At 36.8% G+C, this 21,207-nt stretch overlaps 1 protein-coding gene across 4 annotated transcripts in view; it reads left to right on the top strand.

The window, feature by feature from the left end:
• DNAH12 (dynein axonemal heavy chain 12) overlaps positions 1-21,207 on the top strand; it is a 220,239-nt gene that overhangs the window by 96,461 nt on the left and 102,571 nt on the right. For all 4 annotated transcript variants that reach the window (XM_045493288.1, XM_045493286.1, XM_045493287.1 and 1 more), the window contains 5 exons: positions 9,472-9,591; positions 11,595-11,783; positions 13,144-13,295; positions 18,202-18,340; positions 20,422-20,588. In XM_045493288.1, coding sequence (XP_045349244.1) covers positions 9,472-9,591; positions 11,595-11,783; positions 13,144-13,295; positions 18,202-18,340; positions 20,422-20,588 — 767 coding nt within the window. The remainder of the gene's footprint in view (positions 1-9,471; positions 9,592-11,594; positions 11,784-13,143; positions 13,296-18,201; positions 18,341-20,421; positions 20,589-21,207) is intronic.

Here is a 21,207-nt window from a genome sequence, read left to right as displayed (position 1 = left end):
CACCTTTCATTTTTCTACTCATCCTAAAAGGTGTGAGGTGATATCTCACTGTGGTTTCGATTTGCATTTTCTGATGATTTGTGATGTCGAGTGCCTTCTCATATACCTGGTTAGCCATTGGCATGTCTTCTCTGAAAAGTGTCTATTCAGGTCCTTTGCCCATTTTTAAATTAGATTGTTTGGGTTCTTTTTTTATATTATATGAATTTTTATATATTTTTTATATTAACCCCTTATCAGATATATAATTTGCAAATATTTCCCCTCAGTTTATAGGTTGCCTTTTCATTTTGTTGATGATTTCCCTTACCGTGCAGAAACTTTCAGTTTGATGTAGTCCCACTTTATTTTTGCTTTTGTTGCCTGAGCTTTTGTCTCATCCAAAAAATCATTGCCAGGCCAACGTCAAGGAGACTTGAAAGACAAATATTGTTAAAATGTCTATACTACCCAAAGCGATCTACACATTCAATGCAATCCCTATCAAAATAGCACCAGCATTCTAAATGCCAACAATTATAAAATTTGTATGGAACCAGAAAAGACCCTGACTAGTCAATATAATGTTGAAAAAGAAAACCAAAGCTGGAGGCATCACAGTTCTGGACTTTAAGCTGTTTTACAAAGCTGTAATCACCAAGACAATATGGTACTGGCACAAAAACAAGTACATAGATCAATGGAACAGAACAGAGAACCCAGAAATGGACCAAAAAACAAATGGCCAACTAATCTTTGACAAAGCAGGAAAGAATATCCAATGGAAAAAAGACAGTCTCTTCAGCAAATAGTGCTGGGAAAACTGGACAACAACAACATGCAGAAGAATAAAACTGGACCACTTTCTTTCACCACACACAAAAATAAATTCAAAATGGATGAAAGACCTAAACATAAGACAGGAGACTATCAAAATCCTAGAGTAGAGAACAGGCAGCAACCTCTTTGCCTCTTTGCGACCTTTCCTATAGCAACTTCTTACTAGACATGTCTCTGGAGACAAGGGGAATATAAGCAAAAATGAACTGAGAACTCAAGATAAAAAGCTTTTGTATAGCAAAGGAAACAACAAAACTAAAAGGTAATTGACACAATGGGAGAAGATATTTGCAAATGACATATCAGATAAGGGGTTACTATCCAAAATCTATAAAAAACTTATCAAACTCAACACCCAAAAACGAAATAATCCAGTAAAGAAATGGGCAGAAGACATGAATAGACACTTTTTCAAAGAAGATATTCAGATGACTCATAGACACATAAAAAGGTATTCAACATTGCTGATCATCAGGGAAATACAAATCAAAACTACAATGAGATATCACCTCACACCTGTCAGAATAAACTCAAAACACAAGAAACAACAGGTGTTGATGAGGATATGGAGAAAGGGGAACCCTCTTGCACCGTTGGTAGGAATGCAAAGTGGTGCAGCCACTCTGGAAAACAGTATGGAAGTTCCTCAAAAAGTTAAAAAGAAGTAACCCTACAATCCAGCAATTGTGCTACTAAGTATTTATCCAAAGGATACAAAAATACTAATTTGAAGTGTTACATGCACCCTGAAGTTTATAGCAACATTATCTATAATCGCCAAATTATAGAAGTGGCCCGAGTGTCCATAGATAGATGAATGTATAAAGAAGATGATATATATATATATATATATATATATATATGTATGTATATACATATATACATATGTATATATGTATACATATGTATGTATGTATATGTATATATGTGTGTATATGTGTATTCCATGTATGGAATTAGAGTTGTATTATGCTAAGTGAAATAAGTCAGAGGAAGACAAGTGGAGTCTAAGAAACAAAACAGATGAACACAGGGGAAGGGGAAAGAAAAATAGGGAGGCAAACCATAAGAGGCTGTTAAATACAGAGAACAAACTTAAGATTGCTGGAGGGTGTGTGGGGGGGGGGGGATGGACTAGACGGGTGATGGGCATTAAGGAGGGCACTTGTTGGGATGAACACTGTGTATTATATGTAAGTGAGGAATGACTAGGTTCTACTCCTGAAACCAATTCTACATTGTATGCTAATGTGAATTTAAAGAAATACTTTTTCTTTTTTTTTTTTTTTTTTTAAAAGGAGCTTTTCCAGGGTGCCTAGGTGGCTCAGTAGGTTAAGCGTCTGACTTTGGCTCAGGTCATGATATCACAGTTCGTGAGTTCAAGCCCCGCATCGGTCTCTGCACTGGTGGTGTGGAGCCTGCTTGGGATTCTATCTCTCCCTCCCTCTCTCTGCCCCTTCCCTACTTGTGCTTTCTCTCTCTCTCTCAAAATAAATACACAAATAAACTTAAAAAAAGAAGGAGCTTTCCCCTTGTGTTTTCTTCTGGGATTTTAATGGTTTAAGGTTTAACATTTCAGTCTTGAGCCCCTTTTGAGTTAATTTTTGTGTATGGTGTAAGATAATAAAAGTTTCATTCTTTTATATGTGGATATCCAATTTACTCAACACCATTTATTGAAGAGACTTTCCTTTTCACATTGTGTTTTCTTGTTGCCCTTGTTAAAGATCAGTTGACTATATGCTTGGATTTATTTTGGATTTGCTATTCTGTTTCATTGGTTTATATGTCTGTTTTTATGCCAGTACCATATTGTTTTGATCACTAGAGCTTTGTAATATAATTTGAAATCAGGAATTGTGATGCTTTCAACTCTTTTCTTCTTTCTTGAGATTATTTTGGCTGTTTAGATAGAGTCTTTTGTGGTTCCACACAAATTTTAGAATTTTTTTTTTTTTTTTTTGCCATAGGAATTTTAGTGTTCATTTATTTTTGAGAGAGACAGAGTGTCAGTGGGGAGAGGGGCTGAAAGAGCAGGAGACACAGAATTTGAGGCTGGCTCCAGGTTCTTGAGCTGTCAGCACAGAGCCCATCACAGGGCTCAAACTCATGAACCGCGAGATCATAACCTGAGCCGAAGTTGGACGCTTAACCAACTGAGCCACCCAGGTGCCCCTGCCATTGGAATTTTGATAGGAATTACTTTGAATCTGTAGATCCCTTTAGGTAGTATGGACATTTTAACAATGCCAATTTTTCTAGTCTGTGAGCACAGGATACTTTTCCATTTATTTGTGTCTTCTTCAATCTCTTTCATTAATGTTTTATAGCTTTCAATGTACAGATATTTCATGTTCCTGGTTAAATTTATTCCTAAGTATTATATTCTTTGTGATGCTATCATAAGTCAGATTGTTCTCCTGATTTCCTTGCCAGATAGATCATTGGTGGTATAAACAAATGCAACTGATTTTTTTTTTCCCAAATGATTTTTGCATCCTGTAGCTTTACTGAGTTAGTTTGTTTTAAAAGGTATTTTTTTGTATGTGGTCTTTAGGGTTTTCTATGTATAAGGACATGTCATCTGCAAATAGAGATCATTTTACTTCTTTTCTGATTTGGATGCCCTTTATTTTATTGTCTAATTGCTCTAGTTAGTACTTCTTGTTGAAAAGAAGTGGTGGGAGTGAGCATCCTTGCCTCACACCAGATCTTAGCAGAAGAACTCTCAGTTTTATGCCATGGATTATGATTTAACTGTGGGCTTTTCATAAATGTCCTCTATTTCATTGCAGAGATTTCCCTTTATATCTATTTTATTGAGAGTTTTTATCAGAAATGGATGTTAAACTTTGTCAAATGCTCTTTCTGAATCTATTGAGTTGAGAATGGGATTTTTGTCCTTCATTCTGTTAATGCAGTGTATCACATTGATTAATTTGCATATCTCTTGCATCCAGGGATAAATCCCACTTGGCTATAGTATGTAATCTTTTTGGTGTGTTGAATTCAGCTTGCTAGTATTTTATTGAGGACTTTTGCCTCTATGGTCATCAGAGATATTGGCCTATAATTTTCTTTTTTTGTGGTATCTTCATCTGGTTTTAGTATCATGGTGATTCTAGCCTCATAGAATGAGTTTGGAAGTATTTCCTCTACTTCTAATTTTTGCAAGAGTTTAGGAAGGATTGTATTAATTCTTTGAATGTTTGGTAGAATTCAGCTGTGAAGTCATCTGGACTTTTCTCTGGGAAGTTTTTCATTTCAACTTCAATCTCTGTTACTGATATGTTCAGGCTTCCTATTCTTCTTGATTCAGTCTTGGCAGGTTGTATATTTCTAGGAATTTATCTATGTCCTCCAAGTTATCCAACTTATTTGTATATAATCATCCATAATTATCCCTTGATGATCCTTTTTATTTCTGAGGCATTCGTTGTGTGCTTTCTCTTTGATTTCTGATTTTACTTATTTGAGTCTTTGTTTTATTCTTAGTCTAGCTAAGAGTTTATTGTTTTTATTTATATTTTCAAAAAAAGCAACTCTTCATTTTGGCTTTTTTTCTGTTGTTTTTCTATTCTCTATTTCATTTATTTCTGTTCTGATATCATTTGTTTCATTATGCTAACAATGGGTTTAGTTTGTTCTTTTTCTAGTTCTTTGGGGTTTAAGTTAGGTTGTTTACTTGAGATTTCTTTTTTATTTATTTTATTTTTATTTTTTAATGTTTATTTATCTTTAAGAGAGAGAGATACAGAGTATGAGCAGGGGCAGGGAGGGACAGAGAGAGACGAAGACACAGAATTCGAAGTGGGCTCAAACTCATAAACTGTGAGATCAGGACCTGAGCCGAAGTCGTGATGCTTAACAGACTGGGCCACCCAGGTGCCCCGAGATTTCTTTTTTAATATAAACATTTATTGTTATAAACTTCCCTCTTAGTACTGCTTTTGACGCATCTCATGAGTTTTGGTATGTTGTGTTTCATTTGTCTCAAGATATTTTTTGATTTTCCTTTTAATTTCCCCTTGGACTCAGTATTTGTTTAAGACCATCTTTTTTACATGTGTATTTGTGAATTTTCCCATTTTCTTGTGGTTACTGATTTCTAGTTTTATTCCATTGGGGTCAGAAAAGATATTTGATATAATTTTAATCTTAAATTTGTTGACTTGTTTTGTGACCTAACATGGGGTCTGTCCTGGAGAATATTCCAGGTGAGCTTGAGAAAGAATACGTATCCTTCTACTGTTGGGTGAACAGTTCTACATGTATTTCTTAGGTCCATTTGATCTAGTGTGGTTCAAATCTACTGTTTCTTTTCTGAATTTCTGTCTAGATATTCTATATCTTATTGAAAGTGGGATATTGAAATCCACTACCATTTTTATATTGCCATCAATTTCTCCTTTCAGATCTGTCAATATTTTTAATAGTTTTTTAAAGTTTTTATTTATTTATTTTGAGAGAGGGGGGAGGGGCAGAAAGAGAGGGAGAGAGAGAGAATACCAAGCAGGCTCAGCACCATCAGCACAGAACCCCACGTGAGGCTCAAACTCATGAACCATGAGATCATGACCTGAGCCAAAACCAAGAGTCAGATGCTCAACCAACTGAGCCACCCAGGTGCCACCGGATCTGTCAATATTTATTTTATATACCTAGGTGCTCTGATGTTGGGTGCATATATATTTAAAATAGTTTTATCTTCCTGTTGAATTGAACTTCCATCATTATGACATTCTTTGTCTCTAGAGACAGGTTTGCTTAAAGTCTACTATGATACAAATATAGGCACTCGTGATTTCTGTTGGTTACCATTTTCGTGGAATATCTTTTCCTATTCCTTCACTTTCAGCCTATGTATTTCTTCTAGGCAGCATACAGTTGGATCTTGATTTTTTAAATGTTATTTATTTATTTTTGAGAGAGAGAGAGAGAGAGAGAGAGCGAGTGCGAGCAGGGGAGGGGCAGAGAGAGGAGGAGACACAGAATCCGAAGCAGTTTCAGGCTCTGAGCTGTCAGCACAGAGCACAACACTGGGCTCGAACTCACGAACCGTGAGATCATAACCTGAGCCATAGATACTTAACTGACTGAACCACCCAGGCGCCCCTGGATCTTGGTGTTTTTTTGTTTGTTTGTTTGTTTGTTTGTTTGTTTTTTATCCATTCAGCTGCTCTATCATTTTAGTTGGGGGAGTTTAATATGTTTACATTTAAAGTAATTTTGATAGGGAGGGATTTGCTATTGCTATTTTGTTAACTGTTTTCTGTTTGTCTTGGGTTTGTGTTTTTTTGTTTGTTTGTTTCTCTTTTCTCTTTTGATGTCTTCCTTGGTGTTTCATTGGGTTGTTTTGTATTGATAGGTTTTGATTCTTTTTTTGTGTGTGTGACTTCTATAGGTATTTTCTTAGTAGTTCTGAGGGGCTTATATAAAATATCTTATAGTTATAACAGTCTCTTTTAAGCTAATAACTTATCTTCATTTGTATTCAAGAACTCTCCACTTTACCTCCTTCCCTATTGATGTCACAATTAGCATCTATTTATATTACATATCCATTAACATAATTTAGTTATAGTTACTTTAATACTTTTATCTTTTAACTTTTATAGCAGAATTTAAAAGTGATTTACCCACCACCATTATAGTAATATCCACCTTTGGTTTTATATTGCTCAAGTTATACCTGAATAAACCCAGAGGTAAAATTTATTCCTGCTAAACTCTTTGGATAAAACTATAGTAACTAAAGCTTTAAAATTCCCAATCGTTTTCCATATTTTCAAGGTATTTTAAATGTGTGACTTTAAATTTTTTTTTTTTAACGTTTTATTCATTTTTGAGACAGAGAGAGACAGAGCATGAACGGGGGAGGGGCAGAGAGAGAGAAAGACAGAATTGGAAGCAGGCTCCAGGCTCTGAGCCATCAGCCCAGAGCCCAACGCGGGGCTCGAACTCACGGACCGCGAGATCATGACCTGAGCCGAAGTCGGCTGCCCAACCGACTGAGCCACCCAGGCGCCCCTAAATATGTGACTTTAAAACTCACATGTATATTTAGTATTTTATGAGAAAACTTTATATATTGTATTAGTTTCTCAGGGCTGTCATAACAAATTACCATAAACTTGGTGGTTTAAAGCAACAGAAATTTATTCTGCCACAGTCCTGGGGCTAGAAGTCTGAAATCAAGATGTTGGCAGGGCCAAGCTTCCTCTGGAAGCTCCAAGGGAGAATCTTTATTACCTCTCCCAGCTCCTTTTGGCTCAAAGCATTCCTTGGCTTCTGGCTGCATTATTCCAGTCTCTTCCCTCATGTTCTCCTGGCCTCTACTCTGTCTCTTTACTGTGTGACTCTTATAAGGATTTAGGGTCAGATACTCCAGAATGATCTCCTCATCTTGAGATCTTTATGTCTTCCAAGACCCTTTCTCCAAATAAGATCACACTCCTGGGTTGCTGGGATTAGCATGTGGGCCTCTCTTTTTGGGGATTCAACCTGCTACACACATACACTCACACACATTAGTTACTTACACATAAGCTAATATATTGATATTGAGAAGGGAAATGGGGTTTTCAGTAGATTTTTTTCATCCTAAAATATAACTTTAGAGATAAGAAAAATACTCTGTGCACAAGAAAAAAATGAATTCCACTTTATGAAAATTTTGTGCAGTGTCTTCATAGAGAAAATATAAAGTCATTTTTCAGTTTTTAAAATTTTAAAACTCGAATGCTTCAGTTGGTGAAGCATGCAACTCTTGGTCTTGGGGTTGTGAGTTCGAGCCTCACATTGGGTGTAGAGATTACTTAAAATCTAAAGCAAAAACAAAAAACAAGCTCTAATACTATATGCTGCAAATAATACAAAGTAGGCTCCATCTTTCTAATGAATAATAGATTTTTTCATAATTTATTCCCATAGTTTCCACTTCTAGTTAGTCCCCAGGATCTATTGATTTTTCCGTCCTTGTTAACTTTTATATCTGTACCCTCCTTTCCATCCAGGTTCCTCTGACTATCCCTCCTTCCTTGTATGGTAGCCTCAGTCCTGACCTTCATAATTTCTTGCCTGAATCAATATAATAGAGCTGCTCTGGTTCCGACTATATCCTACTACCAGAATGAAGATTCCAAAACACAAATTCATTCCGTGAACTCCCGTACTTACCCTCCATTGGAACCTGCTTCCTCTTCTCAGGAGATCCTTACACACAGCCTTTAAAACCTTTCAGGATGTGACCTCTGTCTGCTTCTCAAGACTTACTTCTTGTCATTCTTCTTTCACACTCTATTCTTACATCCCACGGAATCCTCCTAACACTCCAGGTCTGCTTACACCTCCATTTCTGCGTATGTGTAGTTCCCCTGCCTTGAATATCCTTCCCCTCTGCACCTGGCTAACTGACATTTTCCTTCCAAATTTAGCTCAGCTAATCCTTTATCTGGGAAGCCTTCCTTGAATTAGTCCTCTCCTAATTTCCCTTTTTATCCTATTCCCTGGATCTGGGCTAATCCAAGTGCTCTAGTGTCTTCCCCCACCCACACTTTCCTGGGACTTCCTCTGTCACGTCATTATTACATCATATTATTTTTTGTCTATTTAATTTCAATATCACTCTTTTTCAGGGATCTTGCATTTTATTTGCATATCTCCTAGCTTGATATATAGGTATAGTATGTTTTTCATAAATATTTGTTGAAAAAAAATGAATGAATGGCTGTTAGAGACTTCATTTCTGCTATCCTGAGAACACTTTATTTTCTTATAGTGTCTAGATTTCATTTCTCAGAGAGTTTAGAATAAGAGTATATTATGTACAATTGTGTAATAGGATAAGCTAAGATCTCTGAGAGATGTTTTTATCATGCCTACAGTTTAAATTCTTTACGGTTTAAATATTATAAAAACCATATGTTTTGATATTAAACCATATGTTTAAATATTATAAAAACCATATCAGTTTTGATTGTATTATTTTTAATCCCCTTCACTGTTTTGCCTACCCTCCCACCCTCCTCCGCTCTAGCAACCACCGGTTTTTTCTCTACATTCAATGAAGTGTTTCTATCTTGTTGTTGTTTGTTCATTTGTTTTTTAAGAGTCCACATATGAGTGAAGCCATTTGTCTTTTTCTGTCTGACTTATTTCATTTAGTGTACTACCCTGTAGGTCCATCCATGTTGTTGCAAATGGCAAGATTTGATTCCTTTTCATGGCTGAGTAACACTCCATTGTATATATCCCACACATCTTCCATTCATCTGGACACTTGGGTTGCTTCCATTTCTTGTCTATTGTAAACAATACTGCAATAAACATAGCTGTGCTTTTTGAATTGGTGTTTTCATTTCCTTTGGGTAAATACCCAGAAGTGGAATTACTGGATCAGATGATAGTTCTATTTTTAATTTTTTCAGGAACCTCCACGCTGTTTTCCAGAGCAGTTACACCAGGTTACATTCTTACCAACAGTGTGTAAGGGTTCCCTTTTCCCCACATTCTTGCCAACACTTGTCATTTCTTATCCTTTTTGATACTACTTATTTTGACTGGTGTGAGGAATTTTTAAATGAATTATTTATCATTTTTTATTCTCCAAGTAAGATGAAGGCAAAGTATCTTATTCTTTTCACTTTGCAGGAACTGATTCCTACAAGTGATAGCAATGTGGTTGTATCTCTTACACGCCTCTTTGAAGTACTACTCTGTGACGTGCTGGAAAATGATCCTACAAGCAAACATATTCGTGTTTGGATTATGGTAGGTTTTATACTTAATGGGATTTTTATTCACAGAATCAAATGTGCCTCTGGAAATGATCATTGTACTGAGGAAGGCATTATAAGATCCAGAACTATTTTTTTGGTGAGCACCAAAAGAATAACTGAAGATAATAATGAAGTTGCCCTGACCTGGTATTCCAACTAAAAAAAAAAAAAAAATTTTAAAGAAAGTAACATATGCCCAAATGAACCCAAACTATCCTATTCTTATGAAAGATCATAATTTGATAAACACTTAATTCGGCGACTTAATACTAATCCAGTATCAATTTAGTGAATTAATTTTGTCTTAAGGTGAAGCCAGGATGTAGGCTGCTACAAGCTGGTTCTAAGAGACCAGAAATAGGCATCCAACTAGTGGCGGTGAGGCCAGCAGGATCCATAGAGAACGTAGTTAGGGAGGAGTCAGAGAAGGCCAGAGAACAGGACTCTGAGGGAGCCAAAGGGAATAGGTTTTGTTCTCTTCCCTGCTCTGTGCTTTCTTACCATCTGGCACCTTATTTGGAAATACCTTCATCTTCTCTACTGAGTCTACCTTCTCTTCTGCTCTGTGGTAAGAGTGGTTCCCTTCCATTGCTTTCCCTTCACCTTGTTGCCACAGAAAATCTTCTACCTCCGTCACCTCACATTCCAGGGTTTCCTGCTCAGCATCCCCTCCTTTCCTCCTCTCCTTTCACCTTTATTAGAAGAAATAGAACAGACATGTTTGAAGCATAATTTATTTGTATCCCCTTTTGTCTCCCAAAGTTTGGAACTGGCTTTTACAGAACTAGTTTTTAATACTGTTCCATACCTATCAATGTTACCTGCTTATAAATTAAAAGTATTTTATGAATAGCTCACCTGTATAACCTTCATGGTATATATGTATATGTATATATGTATGTATATGTGTATATATGTGTATGTGTGTGTGCATATATATATATATATATATATATATACGCATTTTTTAAAAGTTTTATTGTTGGTAAGCCTAAATTCCCTCTATTTTTTTTAATGGTTTAGAATCATTTTTAAAGACTAATATAAATTGGGGTGCCTGGGTGGCTCAGTCAGTTAAGGATCTGACTATTTTGGCTCGGGTCGTGATCTCACATTCATGAGATCTGGCCCCAAGTCTGGCTCTGTGCTGAGTATGGAGACTACTTAAGATATATTCTCTCTCTCTCCCTCTCTCTCTCTCTCTCCCTCCCTCCCCCTTCCTTCTCTCCCTCTCCCTCTGCCTCCCCCTCAAAAAAAAAAAAAAAAAAGACTACTATAAATGGATACCTGGTTAAAATTTTTCTCTTGAAAATATATATAAATTTGGTAGATTTTTTAAACTAGATAAGGCATGTACCTAGAGTAAAATTCAAAAGGCAAAAGCAGGTTTTCTATCCATACTAGTGCCCTAGCCATTCTCAAGGCAAATACCATTACCTGCCTTAAGTAGCCTGCTGGAGGTATTTGATCCATACTCTCTTTTATGTGAATACATGTTTTACACATGTTAACATACTATGCATGCAGATTTGTACCTTTTCTCACAATATTCCTTAGAGATTGTCCCATATCCGTATACTTATTGAGTTACCTTTTTAAACAGCTGCGTGTATTCCAATATGCATAGCATAATCCAATTAAATAGAGCCCTATTGAAGAACATTTAGGTTGCTCCTTATCTTTGGCTGTCACCAGCAGTGCTGCAGTAAATATTCTTATGTATACATCATTTTGACAGGTGGTAATATATTCAAGGATAAACTCCTAAAAGAGAAATTCCTAGATCACTTGGCATGGACATTTTAAATTTAGATAGATAGTGCTAGAGAAATAACGCTCTCTGTGACTTAACTGTGCTCCATTCCACTTTACCTGGATATCTGACCCTTTCTAAATATGTTTACCAGGCCTCCTTAATATGTAAAATTTTAGTTAATTTGTGAGAAATTTATTTTAAATTATTAGTTTAAATTAAAACAATTTTTTAACCAACAGGCTTCCTTCGTATTTTCTTTGATTTGGTCCATTGGAGGGAGTTGTGATACAGAGGGTCGGATTGTTTTTGACACCTTCCTACGGTTAATCATAATGGGAAGAGACGTAAACAACCCGGTGCCAGACTCTGTGGGTAAATGGGAATGCCACTTTGATGAAAAAGGCCTGGTGTATGACTACATGTATGAGGTATGATATAAAATACTTGGCATGGTAAGTTACAAAACACAAAGTCTTGGGTCAGCAGGCAAAACTGGGTTCCCAGTTGTTTTGACCCCTGTGGTTGGTGTTTTAGTCCCTTCTCTTTAGCTTCTCCTCCTTTAACTTGTGGACAGTGTAGATAACTTTCTTTAAGGGTATTTTATAATTTCAGATTTAAGTTAAATATATTTTCTCCACTTAAAAATAATTTACGGGTTGCCTGGGTGGCTCAGTCGGTTAAGTGTCTGACTCTTGATTTTGGCTCAGGTCATGATCTCACAGGTCATGAGTTTGAGTCCCACATCAGACTCTGTGCTGACAGTGTGGAGCCTGCTTGGGATTCTTTCTCTCTCTCTCTCTCTCTCTGCCCCTTCCCCACACACTTGCTCTCTCTCTTTCTCTCTCAAGGATAAATGGACATTAAAAAATAATAATTTGCAAAAAGATTCTTTTAAACAGCAAGCACCTGAATAATCATTTGATTCATGCAAATTTTGCTTCAGAGACATACGATCTGTGGAGGGCTTTGTTACAACTTTAACTAAATCTCGGGATTTATAGATAGAGAAGCATGCCTAGAAAGGTGAGTGGCTAGCAGAGCCAGGACTGGAATCAAGCTCTCCTGACTACTAGTGTGGAAATCTTTCCCCAACACCATGCTAATATAGAATTTTAAGAATATGGCCAGAAAGAGAGAGAGAGAGATTCATCTTCATTAGTCATAGTGGGAAGTAAAAAAAAAAATCTCTAAAACTAAAAAATCAAGAGATGATCACACAATTAGATTCTTTGAGTTGGAGGTGAATCCCAAAATGTCCAGCTTAAAGAGGCAAAGGTAGTTGCTACTGGAGAGGAGAAAACGAGAGTGGGAAACTGCTCTTTTTCTTAACCTTTGTAAAAGTTTTAACTCTAAAATATGTGCATATGTAACTTTGATAAAAATAAAAGCTAAAACCTAAAAAAAATAAGAATATGAATTACTAAAGACATATACACTCAAACTTGGAAAATTACCACCATCCAGACACATACCATATACATACACAATTTGCTGGAAAACAGGAAAAGATTTTTCAATGCCAGCCATAGCACTGAAGCAGGGGGATAATTAATCCAAACATAAATGTGTGTTTCTTTAAATAGGGTGGTGGATTCATAGGTGCTTATTAATCTACCTCATGACTATAAAATGTCATATATGTTATTTTAGATGAATTATTCCTACAGAAATTTTTTATTATTATGATAGATTAGGGTTTTTAAAAGCGAATATGATAACAGTATGTTAAAAATAGACTTTCAGATATCAAGTGCATGATTCTATTTTAAAACTTATGTTCTCTTGTAGTTGAAAAACCGAGGTCGCTGGGTCCACTGGAATGAATTAATTAAAAGTGCTTATCTAGGAGAAAAACATGTCAAGATTCAAGATATAATAGTCCCTACAATGGACACAATTAGATATACATTTCTAATGGATTTGAGTATTACCTATGCAAAGTAAGAAACTCTTATGAAAATGCATTTTAAATAGAACAGTGCCATTCTAATAGGATCATAGGATTTTTGAAGTAAACTTAAAGGTAATCCATTTTCAGATAATGGAGACCCTCGGGGACTAATTGACATGCTAGCAGTGACCTCTGTTACTAGTGGTAAACCTAGAATCCAGGTTTTTCTCCTGCCTACTCCAGAAAATTACCCGCCATATTTGTTGCCTCATAAACCACTTTATATTTCTTATATTTTTAACAGCAGACTAAAAGTCAGTTGCAGCTGGTGAAAGGCATGCATTCTACTCACAAGTTCGATATGCTCCTGAGTATCAGACACACTATGGTCCACAACCTCCCACTTAGAATTTTTCAAGTATGTCCTATGCCAGTTCTTCATAGCTTAAGATGAACGTGGAGATTTCAGGCTTAAATCAGAAGAGCCCATCAAAGAAGAGGACAGGAAACTGATCAAAAGTCTAGTCTGTACTGTAGGCATATTCATACCAACTTTCTTAATAACATTTCTGTAGTTATTTTTCTTTTAAAACATTAGGCATAATTTATCATTGATGCTATTTAAATGAGACAAGCTTATATAGTGTCCATGAATGTCATGGTTTATTTGTTTTTGATGAAGAACCTGTTTTCACGTGAATTTTGTGACAATTTTATCTTTTTAATTAAAGAAAAAACAGAAAAAAATAGCCCGTGAGATACATTATTTCTATTGTTAGATTAAAAAATTTTTTAATCCAGTATAGTTAACATACAGTGTTATACATTAGTTTCAGGTTTACAATATAGTGATTCAAAACTTCTATACATTACTCAGTGCTTATTTGTTAAAATTTTACACGTAGAGGCTAATATTGAAAAGAAAAAGGAACGGAAGGCACTTGCCAATTCTGGGGATATCCTAGTATAAGAATTCTTTTCCCCTTTTGTGCCATGAACCATTTGTCAGAATAATGCTGTTTTAAAATGTTTTTATTATTTTTTAGAATAATGCTTTTAAATGAATACATACAAATACAAAATTGTGAAGGAAAGGACATATTGAAATACATTTACTAAAATATTGAACAAATTTGACCTATGTTTGTGTAATTCATGTTTGTTGACACATTAAGATCGATGATCTAGCAGTGAGTCTGATGCCCATCACAATTTTGAAGAAGTAATAAGCATAAGTGATATTTTTGATATATCTGTAACCATTGTAATATTTAGAATATTATCTGTGATTTCTATTGGTGACAAAGACACAGGTACTATTGATACAATCGCTCCATTTTAGTTAAGGATAGTAAAAGCAAAGATACAAATTTTTTGTCATCCAAGTTCACAGATTCTCTGAACGCTAGGAATTTCTTCCATTGGTCCTGGGCCCCAAGTTAAGAACAGTATTTTATTTTATTTATTTTTTAATTTTTTTAATGTTTGTTTATTTTTGAGAGACAGAGCATGAGCAGGGGAGGGGCAGAGAGCGAGGGAGGCACAGAATACAAAGCAGGCTCAAGGCTCTGAGCTGTCAGCATGGAGCCCGAGGTGGGACACAAACTCACAAACTGCGAGATCATGACCTGAGCAGAAGTCAGATGCTCAACCAACTGAGTCACCCAGGTGCCCCAAGAACAGGATTTTATTAAAAAAAATTTTTTTTTCAACGTTTATTTATTTTTGGGACAGAGAGAGACAGAGCATGAACGGGGGAGGGGCAGAGAGAGAGGGAGACACAGAATCGGAAACAGGCTCCAGGCTCCGAGCCATCAGCCCAGAGCCCGACGCGGGGCTCGAACTCACGGACCGCGAGATCGTGACCTGGCTGAAGTCGGACGCTTAACTGACTGCGCCACCCAGGCGCCCCTAAAAATTTTTTTTTAACAAATAGTTATCTATAAGGCAAGTGTTACTCAGACTGAAACATGTAGATGAAGTTTCAGGGGCCACCATAGTTCTTTTTTTTTTTTTTTTTTTTCTAATTTCTATTTAATTTATTTTTTTAATTTACATCCAAGTTAGCATATAGTGTAACAATGATTTCTGGAGTAGATTCCTTAATGCCCCTTGCCCTTTTAGCCTGTCTCCCTTCCCACAACCCCTCCAGCAACCCTCTGTTTTCCATATTTAAGAGTCTCTTATGTTTTTGTCCCCCTCCCTGTTTTTATATTATTTTTGCTTCCCTTCCATTATGTTCACCTGTTTTGTATCTTAAAGTCCTCATATGAGTGAAGTCATATGATATTTCTCTTTCTCTGACTGACTTATTTTGCTTAGCATAATAGCCTCTAGTTCCATCCACGTAGTTGCAAATGGCAAGATTTCATTCTTTTTGATTGCTGAGTAATACTCCATCATATATATATATATATATATATATATATATATATATATATACACATATATATATATACACACACACACACACACACACACACACACCACATCTTCTTTATCCATTCATCCATTGGTAGACATTTGGGCTCTTTCCATACTTTGGCTATTGTTGATAGCAGTGCTGTAAACATTGGGGTATGTGTGACCCTATGAATCAACATTCTTGTATCCTTTGGGTAAATTCCTAGTAGTGGAACTCCTGGGTCATAGGGTAGTTTTATTTTTAATTCTTTGAGGAACTTCCATACTGTTTTCCAGAGTGGCCGCACCAGTTTGCATTTCCACCAGCAGCACAAAAGAGATCCTCTTTCTCCGCATCCTCGCCAACATCTGTTGTTGCCTGAGTTGTTAATGTTAGCCATTCTGACAGGTGTAAGGTGGTATCTCCTTGTGGTTTTGATTTGTATTTCCCAGATGATGAGTGATGTTGAGCATTTTTTCATGTGTCGGTTGGCCATCTGGATGTCTTCTTTGGAGAAATGTCTATTCATGTCTTCTGCCCATTTCTTCACTAGATTATTTGTGTTTTGGGTGTTGAGTTTGAGAAGTTCTTGATAGATTTGGATACTAACCCTTTATCTGATATGTCATTTGCAAATATCTTCTCCCATTCTGTTGGTTGCCTTTTAATTTTGCTGATTTTTCCTTCGCTGTGTAGAAGATTTTTATTTTGATGAGATCCCAATAGTTCATTTTTGCTTTTTGTTTCCCTTGCCTCTGGAGACATGTTGAGTAAGAAGTTGCTGCGGCCAAGGTCAAAGAGGTTTTGCCTGCTTTCTCCTCAAGGATTTTTTTTTTTCCAACGTTTATTTATTTTTGGGACAGAGAGAGAGAGAGAGAGAGCATGAACGGGGGAGGGGCAGAGAGGGAGGGAGACACAGAATCGGAAACAGGCTCCAGGCTCTGAGCCATTAGCCCAGAGCCTGACGCGGGGCTCGAACTCACGGACTCGAGATCGTGACCTGGCTGAAGTTGGACGCTTAACTGACTGCGCCACCCAGGCGCCCCTCCTCAAGGATTTTGATGGCTTCCTGTCTTACATTGAGGTCTTTCATCCATTTTGAGTTTATTTTTGTGTATGGTGCAAAAAAGTGGTCCAGGTTCATTCTTCTGCGTGTCACTGTCCAGTTTTCCCAGCACCACTTGCTGAAGAGGCTGTCTTTATTCCATTGGATATTCTTTCCTGCTTTGTCAAAGATTAGTTGGCCATATGTTTGTGGGTCCATTTCTGGGTTCTCTATTCTGTTCCATTGATCTGAGTGTCTGTTCTTGTGCCTGTATGGGCCACTGTAGTTCTAAAAGAACTTTAATTTTATGGTGCTTCAGTGATAATTTTTAAAATTAATATTAGCATAATTTGGGTCCCTTAGATGACCGTGTACAACAGGACACTGCTTCTCAGCTTTAGCATCCATCCTTGTGTTTGTCTTTATGTATTGTGGGGTGCCAAATTATCACTCAGAGTGTTGGTATTTAATTTTTAATTCTAAACAAGATTTCCACTGTGATTCCCCACAGTTCTGTGGACATAAATTCATAGGATTTTTTTTTCTTTTTAAATTAGTTATGATCACTCAAGAATGAGCAACCCTGGGGCTTCTGGGTAGCTTAGTTAAGTTTCTGACTTTGGCTCAGGTTCATGGATTTGAGCCCCACATCCAGCTCTCTGTTGTCTGCACAGAGCCTGCTTCAGATCCTCTGTTCCCCTATCTCTCTGCCCCTCCCCACTTGCACGCTCTCTCTCAAAAATAAATAAAACATTAAATAAAAAAAAGAATGAGAAACTCTGCTTGAGGCCCTACTGAATTGAGAATTCCTTAGAGTTTACTTTTAGACAAGTGTTTTTTTTTTTTAATTATTTAATGTTTATTTATTCTTGAGAGAGAGACAGTGTGTGAGTGGGGGAGGGTCAGAGAGAGAGAGAGGGAGACACAGAATCTGAAGCAGGCTCCAGGCTCTGAGCTGTCAGCACAGAGCCTGACATGGCGCTTTAGACAAATGTTTCTAAAGGCTATTCTAAAATGCTATTTTAGATTCTAAAATCCGGTTAAGAGGTATATATCACTATTAGCTTTAGACTTCATGGTCACCTAGTTTTTACTGTGAAACAGCCTAATCCTGTCTTAATGTCTCACCTTATTAGTCTCTTCCACATTGCACCCCCTTGCCCGTACCTCCAACTGAAAGTACAAAAATACATCCCTTTTCTGAGGAGACAAGCTTTAGCTTTCTTTTCTGAAAAGCAAAGCATGTTATTACTTGTTTATGAGTGGTTTTGCATATAGTAATGTTACATCTGTCCAAATAATAGTTTGATACTATTAAAGTCTCAGTAACAGTAAATGAAGTGTGTGCCAGTCCTCACTTTTTTCCAGTCTTACATGATTAAAACATGAATTTTTAGATGAAGGTGATTTGATTATTTAAGTTTGCAACCAATTTCAGCCTTCTTCAGTAAAAATGTTATTCTGTCTTTTTCCCTTTCAAATGATATGTTCATTGTTTTCATAAAGGCCATTGCTTTTTGTGGGTCCAACCGGTACGGGAAAATCAGTGTATGTGAAGGATAAACTAATGAATCACTTGGAAAAGGACCAGTATTTCCCTTTTTATATTAATTTCTCTGCACGGACCAGTGCCAACCAGGTTCAGGTTAGTTTAAAGCCAGAAACATGGGTCAATAATGAACTTTTTTACCTTATTTGATTAGTTTTTAAAATTGTATATTAAGAGTGGGAGGGAGGGGAGGGTGGGTGATGGGTATAGAAGAGGGCATCTTTTGGGATGAGCACTCGGTGTTGTATGGAAACCAATTTGATAATAAATTATGAGCAGCTGTGTAAATCTTCTATAAATTTAAGTAAAACTAAAGAACTCTTGGTTTTTGCATTATAAGTAAGTTTCTGGGTTTTTTTTTTAATTTTTTATTTATTTTTGAGAAAGAGCACAAGTGGAAGCAGGGGAGGGACAGAGAGATGGGAACAGAAGATCCTAAGTGGGCTCTGTGCTGACAGCAGGGAGCCAGATGTGGGCTCCATGACCTGAGTGGAAATCAGGGGCTTAATTGCTTAATCGGCTGAGCCACCCAGGCACCCCTATAAGTAAGGTTTTAAAAACAAGTTTTAAGGCAAAAGTTCAAGAGAGCATTTTTAAAAAATTTATGTTCCCATCTGTATTAATTAAATTTTGGGGTTGAATATTGACTTTTATTTTAAATTTGCCTATTTATTTTTAAAAAAAAATTTTTTTTTTCAACGTTTATTTATTTTTGGGACAGAGAGAGACAGAGCATGAACGGGGGAGGGGCAGAGAGAGGGAGACACAGAATCGGAAACAGGCTCCAGGCTCTGAGCCATCAGCCCAGAGCCCGACGCGGGGCTCGAACTCACGGGCTGTGAGATCGTGACCTGGCTGAAGTCGGACGCTTAACCGACTGCGCCACCCAGGCGCCCCTAAATTTGCCTATTTAAAAACAAAGGATAAGAGGCACCCCAGTTGAGGCGCCTGGGTGGCTCAATCAGTTAAGCAACCAACTCTTGATTTTGGCTCAGATCATGATCTTATGGTTCCTGGGATGGATCCCCACATCTGGCTCTGTGCTGACATTAGTGGGGACTGCTTGGGATTCTCTCTCTTCTGCTTTCTCTGCCCCTTCCTTGCTCACGCACACATGTGTGCACTCTCTCTCAAATAAATTTTGAAAACATAAAAGGACACCAACATAATAATGTTGGAACCACATTCAAAGGAACATTTTTGCATGATTGCTAAATTATTGAGCTTTGTCATCCTTTTTTATAAGCACCAGAAGAAGCCACAGTTGATTTCTTAACTGCAGAAGACACCGGGGGAGAGAAAGAGAGAACAAGAAATTTCAACTGTTCTTTTTAAACTTTCCTAGAGGGTCCCTAAGGGTGTTTACTGCCTACTGAAGCTCTGTCCATGAAAGATCTTTCAAACTGTGGATTTTTGTATGATCTTAGGTGACAATAGGTGACAGGAACCTAGCAGCTGGGCATCCCCATCTTTGTGCCAAGTTTAAATTTTTTTTTTTTTTTCAACGTTTATTTATTTTTGGGACAGAGAGAGACAGAGCATGAACGGGGGAGGGGCAGAGAGAGAGGGAGACACAGAACCGGAAACAGGCTCCAGGCTCCGAGCCATCAGCCCAGAGCCTGACGCGGGGCTCGAACTCACGGACCGCGAGATCGTGACCTGGCTGAAGTCGGACGCTTAACTGACTGCGCCACCCAGGCGCCCCTGTGCCAAGTTTAAACTACTGCATGAGACTCTTTCTAGTCACCATTTTAATCATCCATGCCTAAATTCATGTGTGTCCATTCTCACCTTACCTATGGGACTCATTTCTGTTGTTTTAAGCCTATAGAATTCCCTTAATTTCAAAGTCGTATAAATTTAGATTCGTGCTTTTAGACATTAAGTTAAAGTTAATAGGTATGTTGGGGTATCCAGTGAGGAAAATATTTTGCATTTGTGTGCAATATAAATATATAAATAGGTATGTATGTAACAATTCTGAGCCCATAGAAGGATTTCAGTAAATGCTTTTTGATGTTGAATATAAGGTTTGATATCACCCTAAAAATGAATAAATATAAACACACATAAGAGTGCTTCTTGTCATTATTTCCTTATACAATTAGACTGTAAATTCTTTTTTTCCCCCCTAATGTTAAGTATGGCTTTAAATACTACTCTTCTTTATATTTTAGAATATTATTATGGCTAGATTGGATAAAAGACGCAAAGGAGTTTTTGGACCACCTATGGGAAAGAAGTGTGTAATTTTTATAGATGACATGAATATGCCTGCATTGGAGAAATACGGAGCTCAACCTCCTATTGAATTATTACGACAATTTTTTGACTGTGGGAACTGGTAACTATTTAACTGAAGTTTTAATTAGCCATGCTAAAGTCATTTTTGTTCTCTTTTTCTATTTGACTCACATCAAAGTAATACATGTTTTCAATATTTATGGGAAAAAACGGTTGCTTAGATTTTCCTCTACAGAAATTTTTAGAAGACTTTTCTATACCTTTTGATGACATTCTGTCCTCTGAACATGTGAGTTAGATTACTGGGATGGGTAATCCGGTATTGGAAATGTATTTATTCAATAATGTAGTAAACTCTTTCCTTTTTAACTATTATTTTCAGTCACTGAAAATAACTTACAGATTACATCTTTCAAAGTTCCATTCTCCCAGGGCTGAGAATTTGTGGGTAGGCTTCAAACTAAGGAACCATAATCAGCACCCTATGCCTCTGCTGCTTTAAATTTCTGTATTTTATGTGACTGCCATATCTTTGAGATAGGACTGCCATATCTTTGAGAAAGATTTGTCAAAACCATTTTGGTTTTGACAGCAATTTCATAGATAATTCTTCCCCTCCCTCCATCCCATTTTTATGATGATATGATTAGTTTCCAATATGTGAGGTATTGTATTTTTTAGTTAGGATTAGTAATTCTTCATTCCCTCCTCTTAAATAT

The sequence above is a fragment of the Leopardus geoffroyi genome, chromosome A2, assembly GCF_018350155.1.
Source record: "Leopardus geoffroyi isolate Oge1 chromosome A2, O.geoffroyi_Oge1_pat1.0, whole genome shotgun sequence".
NCBI classification, from domain to species: Eukaryota; Metazoa; Chordata; class Mammalia; order Carnivora; family Felidae; genus Leopardus; species Leopardus geoffroyi.
This window is presented reverse-complemented; position numbering and strand designations above follow the sequence as displayed.